Below are 25,272 nucleotides of genomic sequence, written 5' to 3' on the forward strand. Positions count from 1 at the left end.
AAAAAAAAAACCTATTTAGGTAACTAGATTGTTTGCATAGTGTAATGAATCCTGTTACCAGAAATGTTCATCTGTCCATTTCCAGTCTGAGGTCTTGTTCCCTCCTACATTTCGCAAGCCAGAGAAGAGATCTTTGCAGGATAAATAGACAAACAAAGTCACGAAACTCCATTATCTGGGCAGACTCTGGATCCACTGTCCACATCCCACTCTCACAGGCAGGTAATCCGTGATGCTCCCACACTGGGAGCCAAGGGACCTCTTTCCCAGGGTGGTTCTGGCCTTGGTCAGGGGTTGGTAGAACCTGAGGCAGGAGGGAGGCGGAGGGATGTGTGTCCGATCCTGGAGGATTCTGAGCCCTCTGAAGGCCAGTCCTCCCTCTGGGTCTCAGTGTTCATCCTGCAAAGGGAGGGACGTGCCACCAGGGCTTCTGGGGGCGTTTCTGCTTTTGAGTCTTTGGGGTTGTGATTCGAGCCCGCTGTGCATCCAGCGTCAGGTCAGAGCTGCGCCAAGGGCCTGAGGTGCGTCTCCTTGTCTGGCACAGGGCGCTGCTCTCAGAGAACCCTGTGGACGGAATCAGAGAAGTGGGTCCCTCTGGACAGAGGCTCTGGGGTCTCTGGGGGTTTTCCTGGGCTCCAGTGTCCCTCCAGAGACCCTGGCAAGCAGACAGGAGCTGAGTCTGACCAGCACTGAAAAGACAAACCACTCAGAAGCAGAGACAACCCTGCAACCAGAACAAATGAATACTCCAGGGATAGTTTTGGAAGAAAATGGTTAATTCATTTGGAAAAAACCATTGTATCACTCCTGAGTAAGCTGATAGTTTAGGCAATTGACCTCCTCTCTCCCCAGGCTTGTGTGAAGGCCTTTCCCCCCTGTCTCTGGACAAGACTTCCTCCCCTACACCCCCTCCTCCTCTCCCCTCCAGTCTCCTCCCCTCTTCTGTCTCTTGCTCTCTCCCCTTCCCCCCTCCCCCACCCCAGCAGCTCTCTCTCTCTTCTGAGATGAGGGGCAGAGGCTGAAGGGAAACAGCCCTCTTTGCTGAGGTCACCAGCTCTGACCTTAGTCTCTCCTGAGGCTTCTGGGCAGTAGCTTGGTCCTCTGTCCCCAGGGATCACAGTCCGGCTTGTTGAGTCCTAGAAAGTGTTGCTAGTGGAGGGGGTGACACGTCTGGAACTCCTCTCAGGAGCCCAGCACCTCCATCCTGTACGTCACCTGAGCCGTTCCGCATGTTGGACGGAGGTGGGAACTGAGGATCAGAGAGGTTCAGTCACTGCTCGTCACCACACAGCACTCACAAGTGGTCCAAACGACATCCTCGACCAGGTCCCTGAGACTCTGAGCTCACCTGCTTCTCCCCACTAGGAGGCCTTTCCAGGCTCTTCTTGGAAACACCCTCCATGTGTCCACCTGGCAGGGCTGAGCAGAACGCTCTGCCCTCCTCGTTCTTTGCACCAGCCCTGCTCAGGGCAGCCAGGCTCCAGCACGGCTCCCGCTGCCTGTGGCGGCCTCTCTCCTGAACCCTCTCTGTGACCAGGCACCTCGACGGGAGAGCCTCCCTGAGGTCACACCCTTGTCCTCAGAGGTGGGGAGAGGTGCACTGTCCTCTGATGAGTGCAGGGCTCCTTCCTGGGGGGACAGAGAGGGGCACGGTGGGAAAGGAACCCGGCTTCCCAGGCCCCTCTGACGATGTCAGCTCCTGGGAGGGGGATGGGTTCTCGCTGGCCAGCACCTCACACCCATCACCAGCTTCCCCACCCTGGAGCCAGGCACCCCAGGCTCCTCCCCCTCACTCTCTCCACGGCTTGCTGTGAGACCTTGGAAAAGCCCCTTCCCCTCTGTGCCCAGTCTCTCCACTGGGGACATTTGTAACAATCACAGCACTTGGTCAAAGGTGAGAGGAAGCCCAGAGCCTTCTCATGGGTGTTGGGAGCCCAGGAAGCTTCCTACCCCTGGGCGGTCAGAGAGCAGCAGGGCCGAGAGAGCAGAGACCACGGGGGACAGTGGGTGGGGGCTGGGATGTCATCTAATACACGGAGACTTAAGGAGCTTTGCTTTTCAGACACGAGGGCAGAAAGAATGTCTCCCTTTCTGGCTCTGGGGCTCCTGTTGGCTGGGATCTGCAGTGTCCACTGCCTCCCGGAGAATGTGATGGTGAAGGACCAACACAGAAGGGTGGATGACCACACATTAGCCTCCAGCAACACCGACTTCGCCTTCAGCCTCTACAAGCAGTTGGCTTTGGAGAACCCCGATAAGAACGTCATCTTCTCCCCTCTGAGCATCTCCATAGCCTTGGCCTTCCTGTCCCTGGGGGCCCGTGGCTCCACCCTGACAGAGATCGTGGAAGGACTCAAGTTCAACCTCACGGAGATCCAGGAGAAAGAGATCCACCAGGGCTTCCAGCACCTCCTGCAGACACTCAATCCAGCCAGTAATGAGCTGCAGCTGAGCGCGGGCAATGCCATGTTTGTGCAGCACCAGCTGAAGCTGCTGGACAAGTTCATAGAAGATGCCCGGGTGCTATATTCCTCCGAGGCCTTCTCGACCAACTTCGGGGACCAGGAAGCTGCCAAGAGTCTAATAAATGGCTATGTGAAGAATAAAACCCAGGGGAAAATTGAGGAGCTGTTCAAGTTCCTTTCTCCAAACACAGTGTTGGTCCTGGTGAATTACATCTACTTTAAAGGTGGGTGCCCTGTTGATTCGGAAGGAAATGTACCTTTAGTTTTGTGTCTTAGGGCTATTTCTATTTCAGCTCAGCCAACTCTGTTGCTGGGCATTATAGAGGGAGCTGTCATCAGTGAGGACAGCTTGGGTACTAAGACCCTGTCCCCGTCATAGTCTTTGCCTATTTGGGGGTTTTCTAAATCACAGCTGCCATTGCAGCACACAAGGGCAGGGGCGCCATCAACCCTTTGTCTGAGCCACAGTGAAGCAAAAGTCGTTCAGTCGACTCTTTGCGATCCCGTGGACTGTAGTCTGTCAGGCTCCTCTGTCCATGGGAATTCTCTAGGTCAGAATACTGGAATGGATAGCTGTTCCCTTCTCCAGGGGATCTTCCGAACCCAGGTCTCACGCATTGCAGGCAGATTCTTTACCATCTAACCCACAGGGAACCTTTTTAGTTGCAAACTTGCCAGGCTACCTGGAGGAAGGGGCTTTCCTCTAAGTCACTCTGGAGAGGCTGGGAACCCCAGCTTCTTTTAACACATGCAGGGAAGGCCACTGCTCCGCACTCTGCGGGCTGTGTCTGACCTGGGCTCCCTCCAAGGGGACTTGGTCTCAGCGGGTGGAGGCGGGGCTGGTGGCCGCCTTCATGCTGTGACAGCCTCTGAGCAGCCTGGCCAACTCAAGGAACTTCAGCTGTGCTCCGTTATAGCCATGAGGGTAGCATTGGCAACGCCAACCCCAGAGGGAAGCCTCAGGGAAGGACAATACCCGGGACAGACTCTTTTCCAGATTCTAGCTGGTCCAGGGCCCAACCCATTGGTAGAAACCCAACACTGCAAACCTGATCCTGGAAACTCATAGGGGCAGAGTGAAGGCAGCAAGATTTCACACACGGAGCCAGCAGTGCAAAAGGGACATGGAATAAAGACACAAAGAATGATCACTGAGCGAGGGGGTGGGCAGGTGCCTAAGGGACACCAGCTGGAGGGGACATGTGTGCCCTGAACTGGGGACTCCTGGCAGAGCCCTGGGGAGCCCTCCTGGATCTGTGTTTTTCTCTGTAAATGAAGGCCTAGATTCCCAGTTGTCTGGAAAAATTTTAATAATCTAGGCCAGTTCTACTATATTGTGCCTTGACTTTTCTGTGCTCTCATTTCCTACCACCCTGACCTGTCCCAGGACTCTGTCCTCCCCAGGGGTACCCCCACCAGCCCAGCTTTCCCTCTCCTCCTGACTCTAGCCATGGGGACACAGGCAGGGTTGGAAACAAAGCAGGAAGCAGGGGTGGATAAATCCTCCATGAAGCCCCAGGGCACCAATCTCCCCAAGAAGCCGACCCTCCGGCACTAAGGTCTCCATCTTCCTTGGGGGACACCCAAGGCCCCTCCTTTGTTGACCCCGCCCTGCCCTCCAGGTCCCTGTGTGGGTCCAGCTTCAACCGGGTTCACGAGGCTGTGGGGACGTGTGTCCTCCCTACAAAGCCAACGACCAACCCCTGGTCACTAACATGTCCCCTTAAAGGACCAGGAGGTCCCATATCTCCCCATCCTCAGCCTCATCCCCATCTCTCTGTTGTCCTCCACATTCCTGTTGACTTCGCCTTTAGCACAACTAACCGGCTTTGTTTCATATCCCGCTTCCCAATCCTGACCTGCAGGGTTCACCCCCATCCCCAGAGGCTTACCACCTGCCCAGGTGTATGTGCACACCTAGCAGGCCCACATAGAGGTCCATGATATGGGGGCTGCTGGCGTGGGGAGGGTCTTCCCCGCTCAGGGACCAGGGCCAAGGAGGGAGAGACTGCAGCTCTTGCACTCACAGACTCTTGACCTGTCCCCCCTCCCCCAGCCCAGTGGAAGACTCCCTTTGACCCCAAACACACTCAGCAGGCAGAGTTCCACGTGAGCAAGAACAAGACGGTGGAGGTGCCCATGATGAGCATTGGCCTGGAAACCCCTTACTTCCGGGACGAGGAGCTGGGCTGCACGCTGGTGGAGCTCACGTACACCAGCAATGACAGCGCCCTCCTCATCCTCCCCGACGAGGGCAAAATGCAGGACCTGGAAGCCAAGCTGAACCCGGAGACCCTGACGAGGTGGCGAGGATCCCTGCAGCCCAGGTGACTCCCCAGGACCCGGAGCTGTGGGTTCACCTGCCTTCTCGGTCCTTCCCCCTCTTCCTGGACTCCTGAAGCCCAGCAACTGGGCCTCAGGAATGTGCAGGCCCGGGGGCAGAGGTGGGAGAGTCCATCCCCAATGACCTTGCTCTTTGCTGCCTGCCTGACTCAGTGCTTGAATCCTTCTGTAAAATTATAACATCTGAGGGGGTGGGAGCTGAAAGTGCGCCTCCAACTAAGAAGGGCTGAGTCATGAGGACTCAGCATGACCCCTGACACTCATGTTCTCCCCACGACTCCTGCTTCTGAAGGTGGAAGTGTTGCAGAAACCAATGTTGCAGAAACCAAGCACCACACTCAGAGAGTTGGAGAACTGAGGTTTATTACTCTGGTCGGCCCGGAGGAGTTAAAACTCTAAACTCTGAGCCCTGAACAAAGGGGTTACAGAGTTTTTATAGACAGACTGTAGCAGACTACAGTGCACAACACTAGCTGTTATTTGGCCGGTTTAATCCAAGGGGTTTTGTGTGCATGAGAAGAGCAGTCAAGATGGGGAGGAAGATGCCTGGCCTTTACATGGACAGGCGTGATTAGGCAGGTTTGCAGGGACTGGGAAACTGCAAAGAGCTGAACAAGGGAGAGTGAGATAAACTCCAGTTCCTAGTAATGAAAGTCCCCATTTTCTGAGAGTTCGCGATCTACGTGATCCAGGCTTTTCAAAAAGCAAGCTGAGTTACAGAGGCAGAACGAGCAGGAGATCATGAAAAATTTTAATTTTCCCTCTTCAGAAGGATCAGATAGAATCAGGTGAGGGCTCAGGTGTGATGGCTTCTGAGGACCATATTTGCACTCTTTCCTTTATATTCACTCATTTATTCACTCATCCAGTCAGCACTTTTTGAAAAGATTAATTGAGGACTTACTATGCCTCAGGGACTAACATAGACCCTGTGGTAGATCAGCAAATAAAACACTAAATTCTGTACCCTCATGGCATTCCATAATTGTGGAAGACAGACTGGAAAGAAATGTAAATTCTTCAGTATTTTGAGAGGGGAGAAATGGGGAGGTGGGGAGAGTAAAGCACAGTAAAAGGGTGAAGAAAACTGTATCCAGAGGTAGTTTGTGATCAGAAATAGGGTGGCCCTTAGGTGATGTTGCAGTCAGAGACCGAGCCTTCTGGGTGTGTTGGGAAAAGCTGTTTCTGGCCAAGGGAATAAGCAGGGCAAAGCCTCTGAGGAGGAGCGAGCCTGGTGTGGCTGAGGATGAGTGAGGCCAGAGCAGGAGGGCAGAGGGGTGAGAGGGGAAGCTGGACGAAGGCAGGGTCCCCCGACGGTGGACTCAGGTCACGTGGGGCCTTGCAGACTCCTTAACCTCCCCCTGCCCTGGTGCCTGCTGGCATGTAAGACTCCTGCAGATCGGAATGGATAAGTAACAAAATAAGCGGATTCAGCCCGAGGGGTCTAGAAATTGAGAAAAAGAGTCCTTATTCCAGGGAGAAGGGGGATGGTAAGGGGAATCCTTGGAAGACCATGCTGTGAGGTGGGAATAGGCAGACGTCTTTTCAAGCAGGTGTTCAAATTTATTTTCCTCATTTCCTAGACAAATACACAAACTCTACCTGCCAAAATTTTCCATCAAGAGTGACTATGAGCTGAATGACATCCTCTCCCAGCTGGGTATTAAGAAAATCTTCACCGACCCTGACCTGTCAGGAATCACAGGGACTGGGAACCTGGCAGTCTCCCAGGTGAGTCTTGAAAGTGTGGACAATTTATCCTCCTATCAGAGCGTGAAACGTGGAGGCTGGGCAGATGGCAGCTCACCTGGAATTTGTAAAATAAATGCTTTCCCTGTGACTCAGTCTCCCTCCCTGGGACTCCCCAAGCCCAGGAGAGCTGGTTGCAATCACGGTGACATCAGGTCCCACCTTCCCTGAGTTATAAAGTGACTCAGAAGCCCGTCATTGGGAAGGACCCGGAGTGGAAACAGCAGTGGAGCCCGTGTCAGGCTCCATCTTTCACTGCCTATGGAGGGGAATGATCACATTTCTGCATGCCCCATCTTTTCATATTTAAAAGGAGCATATAGTTCTTGGTTCCTGTTTGGTGCCTAGCAGAGCAGGTAAGAGGTTATAGGTACTAACAAAGTCTATGAAGAATCACAGTGAAAATGTACTAAGAGCCCGTGAGAGGAACACCCAGTGTCCTGGTCCTGTGGTCCTAGAGGCAGACAAGTCAGCGTGAATGGTGGGGTGGGGGGGCCGGGCACCCCCACAGTCTCCCCTGTACCCCACCTGCCAGAGGACCTGGTGAAGGAGACACAGGGGCTCTGGGGCTTTGTGGTCCAGGGACGGGAAGCCAATCCTCGGCAAGGTGGCTGAGGGCTCAGGGACACGTCAGCTGGGGCAGGAGAGGAGCAGAAAGCAGTGCTCGCCCATCAGATGCTTCGACTTGGAGGGAATGTGAACAGTTGCCTGCAAGAAAAATGCCTTGACCTGGCCCCTCCCCCTGACTAGGGGGTCTTCGGAGGCAGCACAGTCTCTGGGTTAGGAGAGTGAGTCCCTGTTCTTTGCCTCGGATGTTGGGCACATCACTCACAGACTTGGCCTTCAGTTTTCACATCTGCGTATCACGACTATGCGAAGAGTGGGTAGTTTGTTGGGAGGACAAATAAATAGAACAGACAGACAGCAGAGTGCAGGCCAGCGGCAGGGGGTGAATGTCAGCCCCCTTAGAGGCGCTAGGTGACTGCTCACCTCCGCCCACCCCGTCTCTGGAGGGTAATGTTCTGGTGTCCCCACAGGTGGTCCACAGCGCTGTGCTGGACGTGGACGAGGAGGGCACGGAAGGAGCTGCTGCCACGGGAATGGGCATAGTAGCAACGTCCTTTCGGAGAACCATTGTGCGTTTCGACAGGCCCTTCCTGATTGCCATAGTTCTCAAAGACACCCAGAGCATCATCTTTCTGGGGAAAGTCACCAACCCCAGTCAAGCCTAGAGCTCCGCTCTGAGCTCTGGGTGCCCTCCCTAAGGAGTGAGGTGCCCAGATCCCTGGGTGCAGCCTGGGCCCCGGGCACTGAGGATCCGCCCGGCCTGTCCCCCCTGCTCGCCTCTGGGGAGGTGGCAGTGAGTCTCCTGGGTGCTCCACATGCACAGGGAGTCTGTGTCCTCTGGGTCACCTCTGCTGTGAGGCTGCACCCATCACGGGAACTTGGCTTATGACCTTTCAGATGTCGTGATGGCTACTTCATTATGGCTAGAGTGGTTTTAAATGGTAAATCTATTTAATAATACAAATTAATAGAACTCTCCACTTTAATGCAGCATGAACAGAAAAGTTAATATGTGCTCAGCAGATAGAATATTTGCAAAATGTTCACTGTGGAGCATCCACTTCACGCTGAGGATGCAATACAAATTGGGTAACAAAGCACAGTCTCTCCCTCAACGACTTTTTTGTTTTCATGGAAAAATTCAGACATTACAAAAATAGAGAGGATGATATAACCTCACGTACATTATCAGCAGCTTCAGTCATTATCAACATGACGCCAAATTAATTATTCCCTACCTCCTAGCCCCTTCCCTCTTTTGGGTTTGTTTTGTAGCAAATCTTACACATCCTGCTATTCAAACTGTAAGAATTTTTAAAAATACTTAAAATGGCATATCACACTTAAAAATAAACATAATTCTTTAATATTATCCAATACCAAGTTATTATTCCCTTATGTGGTGACTAAACTTAATTTTTTTTTTCTGAATTAGGATGCATTGTAGAGACAATATCTATGCGTGGCATTTAATTACTTTACCTCTAAGTCTCTCTCTCTGTATTGAAGGGAAATTTATAGAACAAAAGTAGCCACTTTAACATGTAAAATTCAGCGGTGATTAGCACATTTACATGCTGTACAACTATCACTTCTTTTTAGTTTCTGACTGTTTTAATCACCCCCAAAGGAAACCCCATATCCATTAAGCTCTCACTGCCCATTACAACTTTTCCCCAGGACCTGGTAACTCCTAATAGAAATTTTTCTATCTCTGGATTTAACATCTCAGTATTTTATATAAAGGGAATGATACAATATGCGACCTTTGGTGACTGGCTTCATTCCCTTAGCATGATACTTTCAAGATTCATCCACACTGCCTGTGTTTCGGTATTTCATTCCTTTTTCATCTGGTGGCTCAGATGGTAAATAATCTGCCTGCAGTGTGGGAGACCTGGGTTTGATCCCTGGGTTGGGACGGTCTCCTGGAGGAGGAGGGCATGGCAACCCACGGCAGTATTCTTGCCTGGAGAATCCCAGGGGCAGAGGGAGACTGGTGGGCTTCAGTCCATGGGGTTGCAAAGAGTCGGACACAGTGAAGCAACTTAGCAGGCATGCATGCAAGGTCATTCGACATTTACCTCTTTGAAGAACCTCCAAACCTATGTCCAGAGCAACTGTACCATTTTACTTCTTCACCAGCAATGTACAAGGGGTCCAATTTCTCCTTATTCTTGAAACACATGCTGTTCCTTTTCTATTAGTATTATGAATACAGCCTTCTTAGATTTGGGTTAATGTTTTCCTGCGGTTTTGATTTCCCGGAGGATGAAGGATGGTGAGCATGTGTTCAGTGCTTACTAGTCACGTGTGTATCTTCTTTGAAAAAGCGTCTATTAAAATCTTTTTTCCACTTTTTCATTGGTTGGTTGTCTTTTATTATTGAGCTATAAATATTCCTTAAATATTCTAAATACTATTTCTACATCAGATGTATGATTTGCAAATATTTTCTCTCATTTCGTAGGTTTTCTTTTCACCCTCTTGATAGTGGACTTGACATGCACAAAATATTTTAAGTTTGATGAAGTCCAATTTGCCTATTTTTGTTGTTACTGCTCATGCTTTTGGCATCAGATCTAAGAATTCATTGCAAATCCAAGATCACAAAAATTTACTCCCATGATGTTCTAAGAGTGTTATATGTTTATCACTTCTCTTAGATCTTTGACCCATTTTGATTTGTTTTGTATATGGTGTGAACCATCACCCTGACCGACTCTACTTTTAAAGAAATATATTACAATGTATTTTAATTGAAACTTTAATATCTGTGCCCATTACAGTATTTAAAGCTTCTTGAAAGGTGGTATCCTGATCCTTGTACACCACTGAATTCTCAGCAGGACTACAGGGATTACACATAGTGGGGACTCAATGAATATTTGGTAAATAAATGAGAGAATGAGTGAGTGAGGAAATCACTATAATATTAGTCACAGAAAGATATTATTGATATGACTGGCATAGATCTTCTAACTTTCTATTGGTTTTATATTTGATCCATCTGTATTTTGTGTTTTTAATTTTCTCTTGCTATATTTTCGGATTATTTGAGGAGTTTTCATGTTTTCGTTTTACTCAACTGTTGAATTAAAACCTATACTTCTTATTGGTGTATTTTTTCAGTGTATTGAGAATGTACAATAAATCTTTAACTCCTCAATATGTATCTTCTGATAATACTATATCACTTCAAGTAAAGTATAAAACCTGACCTTAATATTCTTGCTTTTTTCATCCTTTTGTCCCATGTGCCCTTGTTTTTTTCCTATAATTCCATAATACATTGCAACTTAACTTGCTACACACAGTTAATTGCCCATCAAAGAGTTTCACAAAAAGGAAAAAAAAAAACACTTTTTATAATTTTTGGAACTCTTATTCCTCTGTACGAATTTTTATTTGTCTATTTACTTTCTGTCCCAAGAGCTTGCTTTAACACTTTTTGTAATGCAGGTCTACTCGTAATGAATTGTCTAAGATTTTGTTTGTCAAAAAAATCAATATTTTTCCTTCAATTAAAAAATTTGCAGGGTATACAGATGTCATCTTATAAAACAACAATCATTTCTTGTTATTGTCTCTCACAGTTTAGGAATTCAATTCTGACTGGGCTCAGTAGGCTTAGTAAGACACTCTGGGTGTCTCCTGTGCTCACTCACAGACCATGGCTGACTGAAGCGATTGAACGCTTCCTCGCTCACATGTCTGGTGGTTGACGCTGGCTGTGAGCAAAGATCTGAGCTGAGCTGTGGTCAGGACACCTACATGGGTTGCTTCCGTGGGGCTTGGCCTTCCTCACAGGGCTGTGCTAAGCTCAGAAGTCACAGGCATCGCTTGGCCTCCACCATGACCGCTGACGGTCAGAAAGGCCCAGGCAGGACTGCCAAGATCACATACGTGGGTGGGAAATATTGCTTTGGCTCACTTTGCAAAGTATTTCCTCCGAAGTATTCCCTATACTGTCATTTAGATTTATGGTGTTTTGTTTTCTTTTTGCTCCTTTTTCTTCTACCTATGTTCCTACTGTGACTAAAATTGTATTAATTTATGTTTTTGCCATACGTGTATATATCTATATACATATATATATTTATATATATGTAGTCTAATTTAGTTCTTTAGTATGTCCTTCTTTTTCTCTATGGTTTAAATTGGGTGTTGGGTACAAATATTCTTGGAAATTAGATACCAAGTCTTTTATCCAATCAAAGTGTACTTTTTTTTCCCCCCTCCAAGGTAGAATATAACCTTCCCCCTGGCTTACATCTAGGGTTTGTTTTCTAGCCTAATAAGATGAGACCATCAGAAGTTGTTGTTGTTTAGTCTCTAATCATGTCTGGCTCATTGCGACCCCATGGGCTGCAGTTCGCCAGGCTCCTCTGTCCTGCTCTATTTCCTTGAATTTGCTCAAACCCGTGTGCCTTGAGTCGGTGATGCCATCCCACCATCTCACCCTCTGCTGCTCACTACTCCTCCTGCCCTCAATCTTTCCCAGCATCAGGGCCTTTTCCAGTGAGCTGGCTCTTTGAATCAGGTGGCCAAAGTATTTGGAATTTCAGCATCAGTCCTTCCAATGAACATTCAAGGTTGATTTCCTTTAGGGTTGACTGTTTTGATGTCCTTGCAGACCAAGGAACTCTCAAGAGTCTTCTCTAGTTCCACAACTCAAAAGCATCAATTCACCACAGTTCAGCAGCCTTCTTTATGGTTCAATTCTCACATGTGTACATGACTACTGGAAATACCAAGCTTTGACCATACAGAGCTTTGTGAACAAAGTGATGCCTCTGCTTTTTAATATGCTCTCTTGTTTTGTCAAAGTTTTCCTTTCACAGAGCAAGCATCTTTTAATTTCATGGGTGCACTCATAGCTCAGTCGGAAAGAATCTGCCTGCAATGCAGGAGACACGGGTTTGATTCCTGGGTTGGGAAGATTCCCCTTGTCAACTATAAATTGGCATTTACCAAGATCATTGCCAATGACTGAACAACAAGGACATTTGCCATCTGCCCCTAGGGAGATTGAACTCCATGCTGCTATAGCTATTGACCTTCGACAACCCCTGAGGGACTTCAGGGTGGAGTGAGGCACTCTGTGCTCCAGGGACTCTGGTGGGACCGGTCTTTAGATAGTTGGATGTTTTTAGGATAAAAACATTTGTTTTGCGAAAAGCAAAGGAGAAAAGGAAAGATATTACCATTTGAATGCAGAGTTCCAAAGAATGGCAAGGGGAGATAAGAAAGCAAAGAAATAGAGGAAAACAACAGAATGGGAAAGATTAGAGATCTCTTCAAGAAAATTAGAGATACCAAGGGAACATTTCATGCAAAGATGGGTTAGATAAAGACAGAAATGGTATGGACCTAACAGAAGCAGAAGATATTAAGAAGAGGTGGCAAGAATACACAGAAGAACTGTACAAAAAAGATCTTCATGACCCAGATAATCATGATGGTGTGACCACTCACCTAGAAGCAGACATCCTGGAATGTGAAGTCAAGTGGGCCTTAGAAAGCATCACTACAAACAAAGCTAGTGGAGGTGATTGAATTCCAGTTGAGCTATTTCAAATCCTGAAAGATGATGCTGTGAAAGTGCTTCACTCAATATGCCAGCAAATTTGGAAAACTCAGCAGTGGCCACAGGACTGGAAAAGGCCAGTTTTCATTCCAATCCCAAAGAAAGCCAATCCCAAAGAATGCTCAAACTACAACACGATTGTACTCATCTCACACTCCAGTAAAGTAATGCTCAAAATTCTCCAAGCTAGGCTTCAGCAATACATGAACCGTGACCTTCCAGATGTTCAAGCTGGCTTTAGAAAAAGCAGAGGAACCAGAGATCAAATTGCCAACATCCGCTGGATCATCGAAAAAGCAAGAGAGTTCCAGAAAAACATCTATTTCTGCTTTATTCACTATACCAAAGCCTTTGACTGTGTGGATCACAATAAACTGTGGAAAATTCTTCAAGAGATGGGCATACCAGACCACCTGACCTGCCTCTTGAAAAATCTATATGCAGGTCAGGAGGGAACAGTTAGAACTGGAGATGGAACAACACACTGGTTCCAAATAGGAAAAGGAGTATGTCAAGGCTGTATATTGTCACTCTGCTTATTTAACTTATATGCAGAGTGCATCATGAGAAACGCTGGGCTGGAGGAAGCACAAGCTGGAATCAAGATTGCCGGGAGAAATATCAATAGCCTCAGATATGCAGATGACACCACCCTTATGGCAGAAAGTGAACAGGAACTATGGCAGAAAGTGAAAGAGGAGAGTGAAAAAGTTGGCTTAAAGCTCAACATTCAGAAAACTAAGATCAGGGCATCCGGTCCCATCACTTCATGCGAAATAGATGGGGAGACAGTGGAAACGGTGTCTGACTTTAGTTTGGGGGGCTCCAAAATCACTGCAGATGGTGACTGCAGCCATGACATTAAAAGACGCTTACTCCTTGGAAGGAAAGTTATGACCAACCTGGATAGCATATTAAAAAGCAGAGCCATTACTTTGCCAACAAAGGTCCGTCTAGTCAAGGCTATGGTTTTTCCAGTAGTCATGTATAGATGTGAGAGTTGGACTGTGAAGAAAGCTGAGCACCGAAAAATTGATGCTTTTGAACTGTGGTGTTGGAGAAGACTCTTGGGAGTCCCTTGGACTACAAGGAGATCCAACCAGTCCATCCTAAAGGAGATAAGTGCTGGGTGTTTATTGGAAGGACTGATGCTGAAGCTGAAACTCCAATACTTTGGCCACCTCATGCGAAGAGTTGACTCACTGGAAAAGACCCTGATGCTGGGAAGGATTGGGGTCAGGAGAAGGGGACGACAGAGGATGAAATGGCTGGGTGGCACCAACAACTCGATGGTCTTGAGTTTGAGTAAACTCTGGGAGTTGGTGATGGACAGGGAGGCCTGGTGTGCTGCAATTCATGGGGTCGCAAAGAGTCGGACATGACTGAGAGACTGAACTGAACTGAACTATTTTTAGGAATAGATTTTACTATCTCAGTCCTTGAATCTCATCATATCTAGAGAAGCACTAAATCCCTTCAAGTTGACATCACACCCTCATGACTAACAAAAACCTTTTGTAAATTGAGTGCTTCATGGTGTTGAACTCCCCCTTCACCAAAACCTTATATATTGACCATTCAGAGGTGTCTGAGATGCTGCCTCCAGGGGTGCAGGCCTCATTTTGCCCCAAATAAAACTTAGCTCACAACTCTCAAGTTGTACATCTTTTTTTAGTTGACACCCTGATGATGGAAATAGCAATCCACTCCAGTATTCTTCCCTGGAGAACCCCATGGGCAGAGGAGCCTGGCAGGCTACAATCTTTGGGCTCACAAGAGTCGGACACAACTTCCAAATAAACCACCACCAGTCACTGTCCACAGTGATTTGGAGGCCAAGAAAATCATATCTGTCATTGCTTCTGTGACTATTTCTCCTTCTATTTGCCATGAAGTGATGAGACTGGATGCTGTGATCTAAGTTTTTTGAATGTTCAGTTTCAAGTCAGCTTCCCCTCTTGACTCCCATTAAATGGAAGGTGGATGTGCCAATGAGCCCTCTGGGACCTGTCAAAAACATGAAGAATACAAGCAGACTGAGTTCCTGACAAATTGGAATCAACATGTCAACCCACTGCTTAAAATATCAGGACTTTCAAGAGAAAAATAAGCTGTAGTCTTGTTTTTGCCACTCTTTTCTTTGGTATTCTCTGTAACTTCAAAATACACACTCAATTCTGGAAATTAGTGGAGACTGAAAGGACATGGAAGGAAAAGGACTGAAAAGACTGAAAAGAAAAGTTATGACCAACCTAGACAGCATATTAAAAAGCAGAGACATTACTTGCCAGCAAAGGTCCATCTAGTCAAGGCTATGGTTTTTCCAGTATTCATGTATGGATGTGAGAGTTAAAGAAAGCCGAGTGCTGAAGATTTGATGCTTCTGAACTGTGGTATTGGAGAAGACTCTTGAGAGTCCCTTGGACTGCAAAGAGATCCAAGCAGTCCATCCTAAAGGGGATCAGTCCTGAATTTTCATGGCGAGGACTGATGTTGAAGCTGAAACTCCAATACTTTGTCCACCTGATGCAAAGAGCTGACTCATTTGAAAAATCCCTGATGCTGGGAAAGATTGAAGGCGAGAGAAGAAGGGGACGACAGAGGATGAGATGGTTGGATGGCATCACCGACTCAAGGCACATGAGTTTGAATAAACTCTGGCAGTTGGTGATAGACAGGAAGGCCTGGCGTGCTGCAGTTCATGGGGTCTCAAAGAGTCGGACACAATTGAGCAACTGAAGTGAACTGAACTGAGAGCTTACACCTAGTGTTATTTGACTAACTCTTCATAGACACACCTCCCCCACCTCTTTCCAGTCAGGGAAACTTTCTTATCTGCATTTTAGAGATAAGGAGATTAAAGTCCACGGGTTTTCAGTAAATATCATGGGATCACACAGTTGGTAAGCAGTACTTTCTGGATCGAAGCTTACCTCATGCCAAAGCCATAACTTCACCTCAAAGCCATCTTCATGCTCAGTCGTGTCCAATTCTTTGCAACCTCTCTGGACCTTTGCCTGCTGTGTTCTTTTGTTCATGGGATTTTCCAGGCAAGAATACTGGAATGGGATGCCATTTCCTGCTCCAGGGATCCTTCCCGACCTAGGGGTCAAACCCTGGTGTCCTGCATCAAAGGCAAATTCTATTCCTGCTAAACCATCGGGGAAGCCCAACATCACTAAGTCAGTGGTTTGCAAACTATGGTTGGTAGAACCCCAGAGGTCCCCAGAAGTCTGGCAGGGATTGTTATGGCTGGAGGGATGTGACTATGATGGATGAAGTGACAAGTTTTTCCCCTGATCCCAGGAAATACCTGAAGTTATCTCATTGAGACAGCTAAGGAGACCTCAAGGGCAAGAAGGGAGGACAATTAGCTCCTAGGGTGAACCCATACTGAAGGACAGCAGGGTGATGTCCAAGTCACAGCAGGTCCCCCAAACAGATGGTGCTGGAGACCAGAGGCCCCGGACAGTTGTGCTCCTGACACTCTTTGGGGACCTCAGACTCACCCTGCTTCTGTTGGAATGGGGGAGGAGTGCTTGAACGTTCAATTCAAGCTCTAAACAAATAGTGTATTACATTTTAAAATCATGTCCTATCACATACGCAAATGTACACGCACACACACACACACACACATACACACTTCAAAGAAAAGTGACTAATAAAGAAACACAAGCCATTGTTAACTTAGATTTCCCTGGGCAGTAGCGATCTGGGAAATATTTTACAGGCCCTTTTCTACATTTTCGGGGTTTCTCCATGGTCCTTAAAGAGGATATCAGACTGAGAATAAAGCACTAATAAGAGTCAATAACTCTTTAAAAAGAACAATAATTTGGAGTAGTTCTCAGTGATCTATTTGATGTTTGCTGAGTTGTCACATGTTCCTCAGTGAGTATTTCATAAACAGAAGAAAATTCTAACATGGGAAAGATTTTTTTGTGGGTTTATTTACTGGCTATATTTTAAGGGAAAAAACAACCTATTTCGGTAACTGGATTGTTTGTGTAGACCAAGTAAATCCTGTTACCAGAAATGTTCATCTGTCCATTTCCAGTCTGAGGTCTTGTTCCCTCCTACATTTCGCAAGCCAGAGAAGAGATCTTTGCAGGATAAATAGACAAACAAAGTCATGAACCTCCATTATCTGGGCAGGCTCTGGATCCACTGTCCACATCCCACTCTCACAGGCAGGTAATCCGTGATGCTCCCACACTGGGAGCCAAGGGACCCCTTTCCCAGGGTGGTTCTGGCCTCAGCCAGGGGTCGGTAGAACGTGAGGCGGGAGGGAGGCGGGAGGATGTGTGTCCGATGCTGGGAGGGTTCTGAGCCCTCTGAAGGCCAGTCCTCCCTCTGGGTCTCAGTGTTCATCCTGCAAAGGGAGGCACGTGCCACCAGGGCTTCTGGGGGCGTTTCTGCTTTTAAGTCTTTGGGGTTGTGATTCGAGCCAGCTGTGCCCTATCCAGCAGTGCATCCAGCGTCAGGTCAGAGCTCCTCTGAGAGCCCTGAGGTGCATCTCCTTGCCTGACACAGGGCGCTGCTCTCAGAGAACCCTGTGGATGGAATCAGAGAAGTGGGTCCCTCTGGGCAGAGGCTGCGGAGTCTCCGGGGGGTTTCCTGGGCTCCAGTGTCCCTCCAGGGACCCCGGCAAGCAGACAGGACCTGAGTCTGTCCAGCACTGAAAATACAAACCACTCAGAAGTAGAGACAACCCTGCAACCAGAACAAATGAATACTCCAGGAGTAGTTTTGGAAGAAAACGGTTAACTCATTTGGAAAAAACCCTTGTATCACACCTGAGTAAGCTCATAGTTTAGGCAATTGACCTCCTCTCTCCCCAGGCTTGTGTGAAGGCCTTTCCCCCCGTCTCTGGACAAGACTTCCTCCCCTACACCCCCTCCTCCTCTCCCCTCCAGTCTCCTCCCCTCTTCTGTCTCTTGCTCTCTCCCCTTCCCCCCTCCCCACCCCAGCAGCTCTCTCTCTCTTCTGAGATGAGGGGCAGAGGCTGAAGGGAAACAGCCCTCTTTGCTGAGGTCACCAGCTCTGACCTTAGTCTCTCCTGAGGCTTCTGGGCAGTAGCTTGGTCCTCTGTCCCCAGGGAATCACAGTCCCACTTGTTGAGTCCTAGAAAGTGTTGCTAGTGGAGGGGGTGACACGTCTGGAACTCCTCTTAGGAGCCCAGCACCTTCATCCTGTACGTCACCTGAGCCGTTCCTCATGTTGGACGGAGGCGGGAACTGAGGATCAGAGAGGTTCAGTCACTGCTCGTCACCACACAGCACTCACAAGTGGTCCAAACGACATCCTCGACCAGGTCCCTGAGACTCTGAGCTCACCTGCTTCTCCTCACTAGGAGGCCTTTCCAGGCTCTTCTTGGAAACACCCTCCATGTGTCCACCTGGCAGGGCTGAGCAGAACGCTCTGCCCTCCTTGTTCTTTGCACCAGCCCTGCTCAGGGCAGCCAGGCTCCAGCACGGCTCCCGCTGCCTGTGCGGCCTCTCTCCTGAACCCTCTCTGTGACCAGGCACCTCGACGGGAGAGCCTCCCTGAGGTCACACCCTTGTCCTCAGAGGCGGGGAGAGGTGCTGTGTCTTCTGATGAGTGCAGGGCTCCTTCCGTGGGGGACAGAGAGGGGACACGGTGGGAAAGGAGCCCGGCTTCCTAGGCCCCTCTGACGGTCTCAGCTCCTGGGAGGGGGATGGTTTCTCGCTGGCCAGCACCTCACACCCATCACCAGCTTCCCCACCCTGGAGCCAGGCACCCCAGGCTCCTCCCCCTCACTCCTCCATGGCTTGCTGTGAGACCTTGGAAAAGCCCCTTCCCCTCTCTGCCCAGTCTCTCCACCGTGGAAATTGGTACCAATCACAGCACTTGGTCAAAGGGTGAGCGGGAGCCCAAAGCCTCCTCGTGTGTGTTGGGAGCCCAGGAGGGTGCCTACCCCTGGGAGGTCAGAGAGGAGCAGGGCCGAGAGAATAGAGGCCACCGGGGACAGTGGGTGGGGGTTGGGGCATCATCTAACACGCAGAGACTGAAAGGAGCTTTGCTTTTCAGACATGAGGGCAGAGAGAATGTCTACCCTCCTGGCTCTGGGACTCCTGGTGGCTGGACTCTGCTCCAGTGTCCACTGCCTCCCAGAGAACGTGACCCCGGAAGAACAGCACAAAGGGGCATCTGTGGATGACCACTCATTAGCCTCCAGCAACACCGACTTCGCCTTCAGCCTCTACAAGCAGTTGGCTTTAGAGAACCCCGATAAGAACGTCATCTTCTCCCCTCTGAGCATCTCCATAGCCTTGGCCTTCCTGTCCCTGGGGGCCCGTGGCTCCACCCTGACGGAGATCCTGGAAGGTCTCAAGTTCAACCTCACAGAGACCCCGGAGACAGAAATCCACCAGGGCTTCCAGCACCTCCTGCAGACACTCAATCGGCCCAGCAACCAGCTGCAGCTGAGCGTGGGCAATGCCCTGTTTGTGCAGGAGGAGTTGAAGCTGCTGGACAAGTTCATAGAAGATGCCCGGGTGCTGTACGCCTCCCAGGCCTTCTCGACCAACTTCAAAGATTCTGAAGCTGCCAAGAGGCTAATAAACGACTATGTGAAGAATAAAACTCAGGGGAAAATTGAGGACTTGTTCAAGGACCTCGACCCACTCACGAAGGTGATTCTGGTGAATTACATCTACTTTAAAGGTGGGTGCCCAGATTGATATTCAGAAGGAAATGAACTTTTTTTTTTTTTTTTGGTGACTTCAGGCTATTTCTGTTCTGGGTCAGCCAACTATGTCATTAGGCAAAATACTATATAGGAGTGGACTTCCTGGTGGCTCAGTGGTAAAGAACCTGCCTGACAATGCAGGTGACATTAGATCGATTCCCAGGTTGGGAAGATTCCCAGGACAAGGAAATGGCAACCCACTCTAGTATTCTTGCCTGGAAAATCCCGTGACCAAAAGAGCCTGGTGCGCTAGAGTCCATGGGGTCACAGAGTCAGACAGGACTTAGTGACTGCACACGAACCCTCAGTTCAGGATGCTGGGGCACCAAGACCCTGCACCAACCATAGACTTTGTGTGTTTGGGGATTTTCCAAACTCCAACGCTCATTACAGGACGTTAGTGCAGGGAAGCTGCTAACCCTTTGTCTGACGCAGAGGGAGAGTTTTGCTTTGACTTACTCTTACCCGGCTGCTAGAGGAAGGATCTTCCCATTCCCATCACTCGTGCGTGTGTCCTTCCTGATGAGGTGGTGTTGGAGCCCGCGGGAACCCTCAGCTGTGCCCACCATGGGCTGGTTCTGACCTGCTGGGGGACTTGGTCTCTGGAGGCTCCCGGTGAGGCCGGTGGTCTTCACGGTGAGACAGACTCTCAGGAGCCTGTGCATCCCCAGGGTATTCATTTGTGCTCTTCTATCAGCTGAGGGTGGAACAGGCCAGGCCACCATCCGGGAGCAGCCTCTGCAGAAGGGAGCTCCCTAGACAGGCTCCTCTCCCAGCTTTGAGCTGGTCTGACGCCTGGTCCCAGTGTCAGGAGGTCAGCATGGCAAACCCCAGCTGGATATTCACAAGGGGCGGAGTAGAGGCAGATGGATTTTGCACAGGGAGCCAACTGTGCAAATAGGGACCCAGAGAGGATCACTGAGTCAGAAGTGGTCAGGTGTCTAAGACGCACCAGATGTGGAGCACAAAATTGCCCTGAGCTAGGAGTTCCTGGCAGAGCCCAGAATGGCCCTCTGGGGCCACTGTTTTCATCTGTAAATGAAGGCCGAGAACTGAATTGCTCTGAAATATGAATTCAGGGCTGACTTTCCCTGGATTGTTCTTTGTATCTCCTGTGCTTTCTTCTCCTAGCATCCCATCCTGAGACTTTTTCCTCCAAAATCTCCTTCCCAGGGGCACCCCAGCCAGCCCTAATTTCCCCCTGCCCCTGCCTCTCACCATGAGGACGGAAGCAGAGGTGGAAACAAAGCAGGAGGTGGTGGGGGTGGATACTCACCCCATGAAGTCCAGAGCCCTGAACTCCCCTAGATGCCCCTGCCTCCGCGAGGATCCATCCTACTAGGTGGAGACCCAAGTCCTCTCCTCTGCTGACCCTGCCCTGCCCTCCGGGTCCCCGTGTGGCTCCTGCTCTAGCCGAGCTCACGAGGTTGCAGGGATGTGTGTCCACCCTGAGAAGCGAACGACTAAGCCCTGGTCACTTGCTCCCTTGAAGGACCAGGAGGTCCCATTTCTCCCCAGGCCCAGCCTCACCCCTGTCTCTCCCATGCCCTCCACATTCCTGTTGATTGCTCGTGGAGAACAATTAACCAGCTTTGCTTCGTGTTCCTCTTTCCGTCCTGATCTGTGTTCACTTCCATCCCCAGTGCTTACCTTCCTTCCCAGGTGTGTGTGCACACCGGCAGAGCCATCCCTAGAGGCACGTGGAATGGGGGGCTGCGGCTGTGGGGAGGGTCTTCCCTCTCAGGGACCAGGGGGTGGGGGAGGGAGAGGGCACCGTCTTTGCACCCACAGACGCCTCACCTGTCCCTCCGCCTCCAGCCCAGTGGAGGACGCCCTTTGATCCCAAACAGACTTACAAGTCATATTTCCACGTGAGCGAGAACAAGACGGTGGAGGTGCCCATGATGAGCATTGGGGGCCTAGTGACCCCTTACTTCCGGGACGAGGAGCTGGGCTGCACGCTGGTGGCGCTCACTTACACCAGCAATGACAGTGCCCTCTTCATCCTCCCCGACGAGGGCAAGATGCAGGACCTGGAAGCCAAGCTGAACCCGGAGACGCTGACGAGGTGGCGAGAATCACTGTACCCCAGGTGACTGTCCCCAGGACCCAGGGCTGTGGGCCCACCTGCCTTCTCAGTCCTTCCCCCTCTTCCTGGACTCCTGACCCCCAGCAACAGGGCCTCAGGAATGTCCGGGAGTGTGGGAACTGCTGGGAGAACCCATCCAAGGATGACCTTGCTCTTTACTGCCTGTGTGGCTCTGGGTTTGAATTAATTTCTCCTTCTACAAGATGATGACCTCAGAGGGGACAGTGGCTGAGGTTTCCTCTGCCTCTAGCATGTACTGAGTCATGAGGACCCTCAACACAGCCCCCAACACTCATGCACATTCTCTCCATGGCGCCACCCTTTGTAGGTGGAGGGAGGAAGATGGAACGTAGAAGGCTGAGGGCTCAGGTGAGACAGAGGCTGAGGACCAGCTTGGCATGGTCTTTCCATCATAATCACTCACTTATTCATTCATCCACTCAACACTGGCTGAGTTGATTCATTGAGGACATGCATGCCCCAGGGATTATTTTCATAATAATAATAATTTAGACCCTGAGGGTAGGTAGGCAAATAAGCCCCTAAATCCCCTACCTTCACAGCACTTACTTTGTAATTGCAGGAGATAGACAAGAAAGAAATAAAATAACTGAATTGTTTGTTACTTTGAGAGGTGAGAAAAGCAGAGGTGAGGGATAATAAAGGAAAAAGATAATTATTCCCAAATGTAGTTTGTGACTGTAAATAGAGTGTCCTTGGGTGATGTTTGAGGTGAGGGACTGAACCATGCAGATATGTTGGGAAAAGCATTCCTGGCCAAGGGAACAGCCAGTGCAAAGCCTCTGAGGCAGGAGCCAGTCTGGTGTGGGTGAGCATTAGTGAGGCCAGAGCAGCAGAGCGGTGGGCAAGGTCAGGGAAACCAGGGGGAACACAGATTACACGGGACCTTGCAGACCCCTTGACTCCCCCCATCTGAGGGAAATGGAAACTTGTCACAAGGTTTTGGCCCAAAGAGTGAATGATCCGAGCAATGTTTTAAAAGGATCGTCCCGGGTGCCTAGTGAAGAACTGCCTGCAGAGGACAAGCAGGGAGGCAGGGAGGCCAACCAGGAGCCCAGTGGGGTCACCCAGGGGAGGGCGCTGGGGGCTGGACCAGGAGGAGCCGGGAAGTGTGGGGAGGGGTTGAGTTCTGGGTAAACTGAGGGTAGACACACAGGTCAGGAGGTGGGCTTCAGGAGACCCATCTCAGGGGGACAGGAGAGGGAGAGGCAGGGCTGCACCCAGGGTCTGCAGGGGGCAGGTAGGGAGGGGGTGTGGGCAGCGTGAGAGGGTGGGGGTGCCCCCCACCCAGAGTCCCGCTCCCAGGCTCACATTCCCCCGGCCACCCCCTGTGCTTTTCTGGGGCTCAGCTCCCTGCTGAGAGGGGAGGGGTGTCCTTGACCCTCTGTTCTGAGTGGAGGATCTGCAGACCCAGCAGGGATGGGTGTGGGAGGCACTTTATAAACCACAGGGACTGGAGACCTGCCTGCACGTGACCTAGAGGCTGCAGCCCCTTCCCGACTCCTGTCCAGGGGACCTGAGGCCTTGGGGCTCCTGACTCCCAGCCCCTCCTCCCTGCAGATCCCAGGAGACCTCAGGACACTGGACCCCCTTCCCCTGGTTGTGCTCCCTTCCCAGCCCTCCCCCTCCAACCCCAAGAGCTACCACACGGCAAGGTCCTGCGGAGAATATCCACCAGACACCTTGATTTACAAGCCCTCAGGGGACATGGATCTACACACTCCTGGCCCATGGAGGATGTTCAGTAATATCTTATTGAATAAATGGATAAAGGATGAATGAATAAATGAGGAATGACAATGAGGAGAATCATTACCCCTGTATTCCAAAATGACCCAGAGTTTGAGGGGAGTCTCAGCCTCCTCATATTTGGCATTTTTAAGACCAGACACCCTGACAAGAGTCTTAAGGGAAATACAGACAGAGAGAGAGGGAGGGAGGCCTTGGGGTGGGAGACAGCATCTTTTGCTCCAAGAAACTGCTGGTGGCTCTGCTCAGAAGCTAAAGCCCTACCCCAATGGAACTCACTGGGAAGGCAAGACAGACACTCTGAATAGGATGATTCAGGCCCCCAAGTCCCGTGATTGCAGCCCTCAGCCCCCATGTCCCCTCCAAGCCCCTTTCAGCTCCTTCCTTCCCTGCTGCCCACACTCAGGCCACCCTTGTGCTGTGGAGCAGCCCCTCTGGCTTCCCACATTCCTGCAAGTGTATCCACCTCCTCCTAGGCTCCTCTTCAGCCAGTCAGCTCCATCCCCTCCCCTGGGACTCAGGCTCCATGCCACCTCCTGCAGGAAGCCTTCCTGGTGCCTGTGGAGCAGCTTCCCCGGCACAATCTCCCAGCAGCTGTGGAATCCACGCTGGAGGAGGGTGTTTCCTGTGCCCTGCAGGTCTGCAGGGAGGAGGACCAGGTCCCAACCTCTGTGCACTGTCCCTAGGTTAGACTCCTGCAGAAAGGAAAGGATCATTAAAGAATTAGAGTTAGCCAGATGGGTCTAGAAACTTGAGGAAAGGAGTACTCCCCCACCCCCACTGCCCCAGGGGTAAGGTGGTGGTTGGAGAGTAAACCACAAGCTGTGAGTTGGGAAGAAGGTGGACACTGAGTCAAGCATGAGTCCATTTTTCATATTTCCTAGACGGATCCATGAACTCAACCTGCCAAGGTTTTCCATCTCCAGTGACTACGATAAGCTGGAAAACATACTTTCCCAGCTGGAAATTAAGAAAGTCTTCACCCAGGAGGCAGACCTGTCAGGAATCACAGACGACCACAAGCTAGAGGTTTCCCAGGTGAGTCTGAATTTTGAACAATTCATCCTTCTTCTAAGAGCTTGAATGGGGACAGACAGGCAGATGCTTGGCTAATTTCGAATTTAGAAATTCCTTAAATTTCTGTAATTCAGTAGCCCTTCCCAGGACTCCCCAAGCCTAGGAGAGCTGGGTTACCATCATATTGGGGGTTGTCCCCACATTCCCTGAAATAAGTGACCAGGATTCCATTCCTGGGAAAGACCTGGGGTGATGTTAGCGGTGGACCCCATGCCAAGCTCTACTTTCCACTCCTATAGAGACAGATCCCATAGCCCTCAGTTTTGTTTTTTTGTTTTTTTTTTTTATCTGTAAAAGGAGGTGATGCAGAGTCTAGCAGAGCAGGTAAGAAGTAATAGGTACTAACAGTGGCTCAGGGCCATCGTGATGAATATAGACTAAGAGCAGGAGAGAAGAACTCCGGGGGTCCTGGTACTGCCATCTGAGAAGCATAGAAGTCAGAGTGAATGAGGGGGGCTGGTGCTAGACAGTCCTGCAGCATCCCCAGCACCCCACCCGCCCGAGGACCTGGTGAAGGAGACACAGGTGCTGAGAGACCAGAGGGGTTCAGGGATGGGGAATCACGCCCTAGGCAAAGTAGCCAAGGCCTCAGGGACATGTCAGCTGGGACAGGAGAGGAGGAGAGCTGTTTCCACCCAAATCTGCTGCTTGGAGGACTGTGACAGTTCCCTGCAAGAAAAAAAAAAAATACCTTGACTTGGCCACCCCCCCACACTAGGGGGAATTTGGGAGTCTCGGGACTCAGAGAGGGTTCCAGAATCAGGGAGTCCCGGCTCTGTGCCTCTCTAACCCTCGACCCATCATTGATAACCTCACTTTGCACACCTGGGCATCACGACGGCAAACCAGCTGACAGGCTGATGGGAGGACAAACTGAACAGGTTGACAGCGCAGTGACAGACCAGGA

General features: G+C 50.1%; 2 protein-coding genes across 6 annotated transcripts in view; both read left to right on the forward strand.

Annotated features, from left to right (window-relative positions):
* LOC122706617 (serpin A3-8) overlaps positions 1–25,272 on the forward strand; it is a 42,660-nt gene that overhangs the window by 16,884 nt on the left and 504 nt on the right. The window contains exons 1-4 of one of the 5 annotated variants that reach the window (XM_043921957.1): positions 1,235–1,242; positions 18,769–19,404; positions 21,248–21,521; positions 24,173–24,326. In XM_043921957.1, coding sequence (XP_043777892.1) covers positions 18,771–19,404; positions 21,248–21,521; positions 24,173–24,326 — 1,062 coding nt within the window. In that variant the 5' untranslated portion in view covers positions 1,235–1,242; positions 18,769–18,770. Of the gene's footprint in view, positions 1–1,234; positions 1,243–16,652; positions 16,912–17,842; positions 18,032–18,768; positions 19,405–21,247; positions 21,522–24,172; positions 24,327–25,272 lie in introns of those variants that run through there. The other 4 variants (XM_043921955.1, XM_043921953.1, XM_043921956.1 and 1 more) reach the window with 4 other exon arrangements.
* LOC122706620 (serpin A3-2-like) lies at positions 93–8,273 on the forward strand. The gene is made up of 5 exons (XM_043921960.1): positions 93–218; positions 2,063–2,689; positions 4,522–4,792; positions 6,392–6,539; positions 7,595–8,273. The coding sequence occupies exons 2-5, from the start codon at positions 2,080–2,082 to the stop codon at positions 7,787–7,789; spliced, it is 1,224 nt and encodes a 407-aa protein (XP_043777895.1). The 5' UTR covers positions 93–218; positions 2,063–2,079; the 3' UTR covers positions 7,790–8,273.

This window comes from Cervus elaphus, chromosome 13, assembly GCF_910594005.1.
Source record: "Cervus elaphus chromosome 13, mCerEla1.1, whole genome shotgun sequence".
Classification (NCBI taxonomy): Eukaryota; Metazoa; Chordata; class Mammalia; order Artiodactyla; family Cervidae; genus Cervus; species Cervus elaphus.